This window comes from Talpa occidentalis, unplaced genomic scaffold (genome assembly GCF_014898055.3).
Source record: "Talpa occidentalis isolate TD23 unplaced genomic scaffold, MPIMG_talOcc4v2.1 talOcc4.10, whole genome shotgun sequence".
NCBI lineage: Eukaryota > Metazoa > Chordata > Mammalia > Eulipotyphla > Talpidae > Talpa > Talpa occidentalis.
Genome location: NW_023600993.1, coordinates 105,088,875 through 105,098,786, shown reverse-complemented (window position 1 = coordinate 105,098,786; position 9,912 = coordinate 105,088,875). Strand labels below are relative to the sequence as shown.

General features: G+C 52.5%; 1 protein-coding gene across 2 annotated transcripts; it reads left to right on the top strand.

Annotated features, from left to right (window-relative positions):
- Positions 1-369: 369 nt before the first annotated feature.
- Positions 370-9,549, top strand: PRELID3B (PRELI domain containing 3B). Of its 2 annotated transcripts, none has more exons than XM_054698521.1 (6): positions 370-387; positions 4,989-5,157; positions 6,129-6,218; positions 6,896-6,966; positions 7,083-7,185; positions 8,370-9,548. In XM_054698521.1, exons 2-6 carry the CDS (start codon positions 5,020-5,022, stop codon positions 8,487-8,489), a joined length of 522 nt encoding a protein of 173 aa, XP_054554496.1. In that variant the 5' UTR covers positions 370-387; positions 4,989-5,019; the 3' UTR covers positions 8,490-9,548. The 2 variants fall into 2 exon arrangements, with proteins under 2 accessions (XP_054554496.1, XP_037356874.1); XM_037500977.2 differs by lacking the exon at positions 370-387 and adding an exon at positions 1,020-1,122 and having other exon boundaries at positions 8,370-9,549.
- Positions 9,550-9,912: the final 363 nt, after the last annotated feature.

The following is a 9,912-nucleotide window of genomic DNA, read 5'->3' as shown; positions in this document are numbered from 1 at the left end:
GTTCATTTGTGCAACAAATGACTACTACATGGGCACGAGAGACTCAGTGAAGCCTCGCCCTCCCTCAGGGACTGACAGTCTGGGGGAAACTAAACAGCTGAACTGGATGATTTCAGTAATCCCTTCATTCCACAGATAATTACTCCTGTTTTGAAAGAAATAATAACTGAGCCTTCACTATAGATGAGGGACTGAGGAACGTTATTGAGCAAGGCAGGAAAGATGCGTGCCTGCAAGGGCTTATATTCAAGTGGAAGTTAAGCAAATAAACAAGGAGCTCCCGGGGCGTGGGGCGTGGTGAGCGCCACCCGACGGCGGTGAAGAACCCAGGGAGGCGGGAGCTGAGGGAAGGGGCTGCCGTCTGGGGGAGGGAAGCCGACTTCTGAGGTAAGGCCCACCCTGGAGGCCCAGGCCGCGGAGCTTTTCCCTCTGCCCCCGCACCGAGCCTCCCGGGGCGCCTTCCCGCGGGCTCCCGCCCCGGGGAGGGTCATCGTTGGGGGGCCGGTGGAGGCCGGCTGGCCAGCGGACTCCGGGCCGCCACAGTGGGGTCGAGGCGGGAGGCGGGAGGAATTTTCTCGAGGGGCGTCACGAGCACTGCCCGAGAACGCCGACGGCACGTCCGCGCCGTGGGAGGACTGAGCAGGCCAACGGGCCTCGCGGCGCCAGGCGGGCACGGGCGGGCAGGGGGAGGAGGAGGAGGGCCGGAACCAACGGGACGCGGCCCAACTCTGCCCAGAGGTCAACGCTGCCGGCGACACCGCGAGGGGGCGGACCGGCGGCCGCGTGCCGCGCCTGCGCAGCGCAGCGCCCGCCCCCGCCGCCCCGGGCGCTGCCCCCGGAACTGCGCCGGCGCGCTGCGCCCGGCGCTAGGGGGCGGGGCTTCGCTGCGCCGCGCGCAGGGCTGGGGTAAAACCCGGGCCGGGATAGGGCGTGGGGCCGCGCGTCGGGACGTCCCTGGCGTCCGGCTCGACGGCGCCTGCGCGCTGCGCGGCCGGCAGGGCGCGGGGGCGGGGCGGGGCGGGGGCAAGTGTGGCTGCCTGGCCTGGTTGTCCCCTGGCGCCGCCCGGACGCCGCGCGGGCCGCCGGCACCATGAAGATCTGGACGTCGGAGCACGTCTTTGAGTGAGTCCGGGCGGTGGGGCCAGGAGGCGGGGTCGCGGGGCAGCTGCCGGCCGGAGGGCGGGCGCCCCGCAGGAAGCTTCCAGGCGTCGGGCCTGGTCGGGGAGCCGGGCCTGAGCCCCACGGGGCCCTGGGGCGGGTCCCAAGGTCACCACCCCGGAGCCCCCGACGCTCTGCCCCCCACCCCGGGGCGGGCTCCCCGGGGAGAGCACCCGGGACCCCCCGGCCCCCTTGTCGCCCCGGAGCGAAAACAGGCGGGCGGCCGGCGGCCCGGCCCGGGTCGCGGGGACGTCACCAGGCACGAGGTCCTTGGGTCCTCGAGGTGGGAGAGGCCCCCGCGGGCACGTCCAGCCTGGCAAAGCCCTGCGGGACGTGGAGGCCCAGGACCGAGGCCCGGGCGCCGGCAGGTCTCCTGCCAGGGTTTGGGTGGGGCTTCGAAACTGGGATGACCGGGATGCCAACCCTTTCCTGCAGCTCCCTGATCTGAGAAGCAGAGTCCTGGGTTTGGAGTCCACGCTCCACCTCTGACCCCAGTGAGCTGTATGTGACCTTTGAGGCCACTCCACCTAACGGCTCTGTGTAATGGAGAAGCTTTTAGCAAAGAAAATAGGTCTTCATTGAGTTAGATGGTGGCGGTTAAACTCCCTTCCGATCCCATCAGTTCATACGCCAAAGAACCACGCATATAAGCAGCTTTATCATTTTTGCCCAAATGAATCATCCCTTACCCCAGCATCCTTTCTCCCATTGATTTGAAATGAACATGTTACAGTTTGTATTTGCCTCTATTTCTGAGCTGTCTGCTCTTTTCTACCTTGCTTGCTGTTGCCACACTGTTTTAATTTTAGTATCTTTGTAGTGTGTTTTAGTTTAACCATTTTATTTTTTCTAGTAAAGTGTTTCCGAGGGCAATTTTAAAAGACACTGTAAACGTTTTACATGTTCAGTGACTCAGACACTTGAAGATTCCCCTTGAAGTAAAGTATGGAATGATGGACTCAGAGGAAGATTTCTTTTCTCCCTGATGTTTACAGTCTTTGGGTGGAAGAGCCTAAATTTGTAGTCTTTGTGATGTTCTTTGATTTGGTCACATTCTTCACTATTCCATTTCAGCCATTGGCGTCATGGATGGTTTCCTTATAGTCCTCTTCTGGTTTTAAGTGCTGCAGAAGCAGTTAACATTATGCCTCCTTAGAACTTCCCTAACACTTTCCTCCCTTGCTTGTTTCCGTAGCCCCCCTTCACTCGCTCTGCCTTTTCTTCATTGTTTTCTCCCCACCCTCACCCCCCATTTTTTTCATCTTCAGTGTGGGTGTTTGATGAAATTCCACTGTTGGCCTTCTTCTCTTGTATTTCATTAGTGGTTCTTAATCTTTCCTTTTTTGTCTTTTCATCGCAGACCTCTCTGAGAGTGAATGAGAGCTCTGGGACACTGCTCCCAGAAAGTAGGCATATTCAGATAAATGCTGCGCATGTGGTAGGAGAAGCAGCCCTGATCGTGATTCTCCCCCAAGTGTCTGGACTTTTCCATCAAGGTCCCAGATGATACGTACACATTCATGGCACCCAAACCTACCTCTTATACTTGTAACCTCTTGTACTTCAAATCTTTATTTTTGGGTCTCAGCTGAAATCTCTACACCTACATCCCAAGGGCAGTCCTGAAATTGAAGGCACCCTCTCCCCTCACAAGTCTTACCATTTCCCTGTGTGTCCCTTCTTGAGGATTAGTCTCTAACAGCAACATCTGAATCCTCGTCCTATGTCCTGCTGTCTTTGGTTTTTCAACACTTTCATCGAAGGGGCCTAGCATAGGGGTATTATCCAGTTCAAGTCAGTCACAGAGTCCTTCAAGAGGTAGGAATACCTGTCGGGGCCAGACATGGTTCTGTGGATGGGTTCTCTGTGGGTAAGTCAGTAGGACATGGTTGCTGCCAGTGTTCCCACCTTGTTTTGTAGGTGAAGAAATTGGACAGGTCAGTGAGCCTCCGCCAGGCTCTCCAGCTGCCCCCACGGCGCCATCTTTGAGTGTCTTCCAGTGTGAGGCCTTTCACATGATGACATCAGTGAAGTTGAAAGTAGTTGCAGGCAGACTGTTCGTTGTAATGTGCAGACTGTCATTGTAATGTGCATCTTGTGCGATGCATGAGCGCTGCTTGTTTCACAAAGCAGCTCAGTCCACGTTTTCAACTTGGCTGGAGAGGAGGGAGGACTAAATCACACATCATGCATGACCACCCTACAGCCGTGCAATTACTAATTTTTTAGAGGGGGCGGGGTAAGCGATAAGTGCGAGGAGTCAGCTAACCATGGTGTGTGACTGCAGGGAGACAGGGAAAGGGCGCATCCCATTTTCATTTTAGATAGTTGCCTTGGTAACAATCCGTGCTTGGCCTGCATCACTTCCGTTTGTGGGGGCCGTTTAGATAGGTGAAGCCACTCCACCTGGGTACCTGCACTGATTGCTGCAAAAGGCTGGAGATTAAAACAGAATGAGGTTCATTTATCTAAAATAAGAGAAATGAAAACATTAAAAATAATGTCACCAGTCATCTGGGGCCTTCCTGCTGCAAGGAGTGGTCAGACTCAGTTCTCTGAAAGGTTGCAGGAGATTGATGCCTACCTGCTTGGCTTTTCGGAACATAAAAGGTCATGCTGTGCGGTTTATCAGTGAGTGTATTTTGAAGTGCACACCCAGGTGCTGCTTTTCCTTCCAAAGAAGCACAGAGTGCAGGACGCAGCGGCGGGAGGCCGGCCCCCTGCATGCACGCCCGCGGCTGTGGCGCCCTGCACTCTGTACCCGCCTCCTACTCGCATGGGCTGTAAAGCGGGTAGACATACTCACCCAAGCGCAGGCGCATTTTCCAGAAAATAAAGGTCCTGCGCCTTCCAGGCGCCCTTTACCGTCGCAGCCCTCCCGGACACCAGGCGGTCGGTATTACGCGGGGTTCACAAGCAGCGCGCTGGGGCGCCTGGACCACGCGTGCTCCTCCGAGGGATCTTTTTGCAACAGAAATCAGATCACTCCCTTGAGGGAGCAGTGGGTGGAGAGTGACTGGAGGGGCCACTGTTATTTATTACTTTAATAGAGAGAAAAATGCATTTTCAATATGACGGTCTGTAGATCAGTAGAGCTTTGGACCCTGTCAGTCACCCTTCAGAACCCGCAGCACGGCAAGTTGCTGCGCTCCTGCCGCTCTTCCGAGCTCCCGGCACGGGGGCCGGCAAAGGGAGAAATACAACAACATCGTTTTCGCTGCTCGTGTCCGTAGAACATCATTTTTAGATAGATTTTTGAGTTTGTGGTTCCTAGAAATAGTTGGCACAGGGTGGACATGGGTGTCTGGCCTGCTCCGGCGCCCTGGGCTAGTCCTCGGGGATCGCGCCCCAGGCCTGTGTGCAGGGAAGAGCCCTCTGGGTGTGTTCACCTGGAGATGGAGCCCCCAAAATACCTTCCATTCGGTGTTTCAAAAAATAATTTTCTGGGGCCTCCCCGGTGGCACAGGCGGTTGAGCGCCGCACCGTGAAGCTGTCCGCAGCCTCTGCAGCACCGGTTCGATCCTGGCCAGCCGCGAGAATCCCACATGGCGCCGCAGACCTCTCCTGTCTCCCCGCTGCTCCCCTCAGCAGTGTACTTCGTCAGTCTGCCTGTTCTGTTCCCCGCTCTGTCTCTGGTGAATCCTCTCACCCTCCTGCACATCTGGCCTGTACCCCAGTTCTTATATAAATAAGTAAATCTTTTTAAAAAATAATAATTTTCCGTGGGTAGGGTAGTTAAACTTCAGTTGCAGAGAACAATTTGCTGGGCTGTGGCAAGGGCTGCACTGGAGGCAGCGGCATCAACTCCTGCTCTCTGCTCCCGTCGGCAGCCACCCGTGGGAAACTGTCACTACAGCTGCAATGCAGAAGTACCCGAACCCAATGAACCCCAGTGTGGTCGGCGTGGACGTGCTGGACAGACATGTGGACTCCTTGGGGAAGCTGCACAGCCACAGGCTTCTCAGCACCGAGTGGGGACTGCCTTCCATTGTGAAGTCTGTGAGTGTCCGCCCCTGCGAGAGCTGGGCTGTGGGGAGACGTCTCCTGGGCCGCATTTTCAGTCCAGACAGAGGTGGGGGTCGCTTCTGGATGCCCTGTTTGCACCCGTTCTGCTCACTACTTGAGTTGTGCGTGCGCCGTGAATGGGCAGCGACCTCACAGTCTCCGTGAGGGGCCAGAAGGAGGGCGTTCCTCTTTGCCACCTTGACACCACGGCGGGATTTGAAAGCGAGGCCCGATGTGGAGCAGAGGCCGTGGTCAGCGGTGGCAGAGCTGAGTGAGGGCACGTCCTGGGACTTGCCAGGTCTGGTCCTCCCATCCTTGTAAACACTCCTGTCTGCTCACAAGGGAGCAGGCTGCCGCCAGCCAGAGGAACCAGCAAGAAACTGGTTTATCATGGGAGCGAGCTTGGGTATAAGTGGACCCAGTTTTCTGGGATCTCTTTCTAGAAGCTTATCAGTCCACTCAGAAAATTAAAGTATGCAGTTTCCCACAGGAAGGTGCAGGCGGCTTCCTTTTCTGAACCCCTTCCCGAGCTGGTGGGCACAGACATGAGCGAGGCCATGGATGGACTTGGGGATCGCTCACAGGAAGTGCCTCTGATGCAGGCAGTGTCTTCCTGGGGGAACCCTGTCTCTGGGGGGGAGGCGGGCACCCCGCTGCATCAGGCTCTCGAGTTCTCCTTCCTCCCAGGGTCGTGTTTGCCCGCGCCAATGGGCGGGTGCTGGTGGCCTCCGGGAAGGGTTTTATGTCTGGCAGTGTCACCTCACCCATGAGTGTGAGTTCCTGGGGCTTCAGACAGGCCTCCCCTTCCACCTTTGTCTGATGCCTCGTGCTTTTGATGAAACAGATTTTTGGTGCAAGGTGTTAATGCATTTTTACCTTCAAGTAAAATGTTGATACACTCGTTGTGATACACTTGTTAAGAAGTCCTGCCTCCTCTGAGTACTAATTCTGAATGTTTTGTTTAGCTTATTGGTGCGGCAAGAACCAAAACGTATGTGCAAGAACATTCTGTAGTTGATCCCATAGAGAAAACAATGGAACTGAAATCCACTAATGTAAGTTTAGGCTCCCTCTCATTTTTTTTTAAGATTTATTTATTTATGCATGCATGCAAGAGCTGAGGTGCAGGCCAGAGGGAAGGGACTGAGAGGATTCACCAGAAACAGAGTGGGGAGCAGAACAGGCAGATTGACTGAAATCCACTGCTGAGGGGAGCAGCGGGTGAGACAGGAGAGGTCTGCTGCACTATGTGGGGTAGCTCCCTGGCCAGAGAGTGGCTGCTGATAGCTTGAGAGCACTGAGACTCAATCCCTTGTGCCACCCTCTTTATTTTAATCTTAAGCCATTTGACTTAATTGTTATAGTTGCTGTGCAGAAGCCCACATGTTCTCAGGGTGTTCAGGGAGTTGGCATCCCCTCTTCGGGGTCTTAACCTGCCGGCACCAAGTCCCCGACTGCCGGGGCTGCTGCTACTTTCTAGGGGCACGCCCAGGAAGGCAAATTGGGGTCATTGCATATTGTGATTATTATTGTAGTTTTGTCAAATTTACTTTTTAATAAAAAATAGGCAATGAATAGCAAAGTTTACATCCTGTCTACACAGTCATGTCAAAGTGGTTTATTTACTGCTTTTTGTTGTTTTGTGTGTGTAGCTGATAAGGTTTTGGTTTGTGAATTCTGGAAATTTTTTAATCTTGGTTTCCAAAATGATTTGACTTTTTCTCATACACAGATTTCATTTACAAATATGGTTTCAGTAGACGAGAGACTGATATACAAGCCACATCCTCAAGACCCGGAAAAGTGAGTAAAAATACTTTTAAAATTATTTCTCTTTTGGAGCATTATAATTTTTTGATCAATTATTTCTCTTTAAGTGACTGTTGGGTCATTGTAAAGCTGTGTGGGTTTTGTTCCAGAACTGTCCTGACTCAGGAAGCCATCATCACTGTGAAGGGGGTCAGTCTCAGCAGCTACCTCGAAGGCCTCATGGCGAGCACGATATCTTCCAATGCGAGTAAAGTAAGGCGGCCGCGCCCCATGGCCTTCGTTCTAGGGGGTTCTGAAAGCGCTTACTGCTGAAGGTGTTGCCCTTATAAGCTGGCTCCACCACGCTGTCTGGGTTCACATCCAGACTGCCTCTTTCCAGCCTTTCAGCCCTGGGCAGTTAAGTTAACCTTTCTGTGCCCCTCCTCCCCCAGTGAGTGCAGATTCATGGCCCATTGTACAGGGCTGGGCGTGGGAGGGAATGAGAGAGCTCAAGATGGAATGGCTGGGGGCCCCACCGAGGTTGAATACAAGGTGGTCAACAGTGTATCATTGTTTGGAGTAGCGAATCCAGTCTTCTCATTGTGGTCTCCCCCGAGCCCCCAGATCCCCTTTAATATTTTTTCCCTAATGCCCCATCCCTATGAACCTATCATTTACCACCACAGATAAATGGCTGTGCTTTGCACATTAAAAAAAGAAGAGGGTTATTTCCACACACACAAAACTAATTTTTCCCCCGTTAAGAATGCATGATTTAAAACTAGGTAAGTTTAGGGAAACAGAGGCTTAATGCAGTGTTTTATGACACGTTTAATATAATAATTCAGTAGTCAAAATTGATTCGTAGGTGCTTTTTTTGTTCCACGCAGAAAGCTAGGCCAGACCAGGGGCACAGCAGGGTGCAGAACAGGCATGGTACCTGCCCTCTGGAACTAAGAGGAAGGCCATGTTAATTACATGAGTCTGAGGAACAGTGCAGAGAAGTTAGTGTTTTCTGAGGGTCGGTAAGAGATTTCTCTGCTGTGTGCTCAGTGAGGGACAGAGGGCATTCAGGGCAGGGGCCGAATGCCCTGAAGCAGAGCAAGCATGAGATGCTCCTCCCTTCCCTTGAGGAATGCCTAGAGCACCCAGAGCGGTGCTGAGGGTCAGCCCTTGTACCGGATTTTGGTTGGTTTGAAATAAGGACTTTAAAAAGGCATTTGACCTTTTTTTCATCTCTAAAAAGGGGGAACACTAGTCATGAAATAAGTAAGAGATTACTGTCATTTAATGGTAGATTCATCTTCAAGCCAGTTGCTCAAGGCAGTTGATAATTGGTAAATGACATTAAAGGAGAAAAGGGAATCAGCTGTCCCTGTTGTTAGACTCCTGTTCCTTCCCGAGGGTCCCTGGTTTCAGATGTGACTGGGTAACATTCCCTGTGCTGACTCTCTAAGGGCCGAGAGGCGATGGAGTGGGTGATACACAAGCTGAACGCGGAGCTTGAGGAGCTGACGGCCTCTGCAAGAGGAAGCATCAGGACCCCGATGGCTGCTGCGGCCTTTGTGGAGAAATGAGTCTGCGCATCACCCCGCACCGGGTCCTCCAAGCTGGCAGTGTATTTATTTGTTATTTTTAAAAAGACGACGATATTTTGGATAGAATGTTTTTCTAATAAGCTGAAGAAAGGCTGTGTGACTTTTGATCAAAACAAAGAGGTGCTGGGCTTCTAGTTAAAAGGGATCATCCAAAATGAGTATTATTTGAAATGACCCTCTGATTTTGAGGATTCCAGTGTTTATGTGGAAATCAGCAGCTTTGGAAACTTTGGAAGTTGGCACTGGCATATGAAATCTCCTTTAGGCAGAATGTAAAGGCTTTTCACACAGTGGTACTCTCCCTGGCTTTGTGCCAGCCCCACCCAAGCGCAGCCCCTTGCCTGCCACCCTGGCCCTGTGGGGACAGCTGAGAGCTTGCTTGAGCGGACTTGCGCTCAAGGGAGAAATTGCCTAGTTTTGAAGGACCTTAAATTGTATAAAATAATTCGCTCTTCTGTAAACCACCATTAAAAACCACAGTGTTTTCATTTGGTACTTAAATTACATTTGAATTACATTTTTGGAGTGAAAATTATCACTAAAGTAATATATGACTCCAACAAAAACAGGGTTTTATTGTATAAAAGAGTACTGGATTGATTTGCCAAAGTTCTGTGACTTAGTACAGCTATTAGCTTCCTTGGAAGTGCACTTGATGGTTTCACATGCTGTACTGTAGGCTGGTTATGTTAACTGAAAAAATAGTCTTTACCGGAATTTTGCAGCGCTCTAAACTTAAACAGAAGAACAGCTGTTCACATCTTTCAGCATTTCACATTTGCCTAACTTATAAATTGCCATGTGTCAAAATCATGGTTCTGTAATTGCTAAAGCATGATATGTCAGGTTATTTGAATATAATTACTTTTTGAAGTAATTGTGACCACAAAACATCATTTTTCCATGAAGAGCTGTACATCATTTAAAATTACTCAGACGTCTTGATCTGAAGCATAAATCCCAGGTACTTAACGTTTTTAATAATACGGTGCCGCTGCAGGGGCTGGGGGCGGAGGGAAGACAGCAGAAGAAAGGGCTGACGTGCGGGCCTGGCCTGCCTGGGCCCGGCCCGTGGGCCCGGCCCGAGGGCGCGGCCCGGCGCGGCGGTGAGTGTTCTCGGCGGGTTGGTAGCGGCGGCTGCCCGCCACTCGGTGTCCGGGCTGCGGTCGGTGCACACGGAGTCCTTCCGTGGAGACTCACGAGCTCTCGCCTTTATGTTACTGTTGCTCCGCGGGGTGACCTCCCGTCGGCGGTTTCCCGACCAGGGCCCGGGGAAGGCGGGCCGGAACTAGGGTTTTCTACCTGCATGTTGTTCAGCTGGAGCCTTCTTAGGACACTTGTAACGGCAAATTAAATTAAATAAGGTTGATGGTTATTTTTCGTAACCGCAGTGGGCTCCACA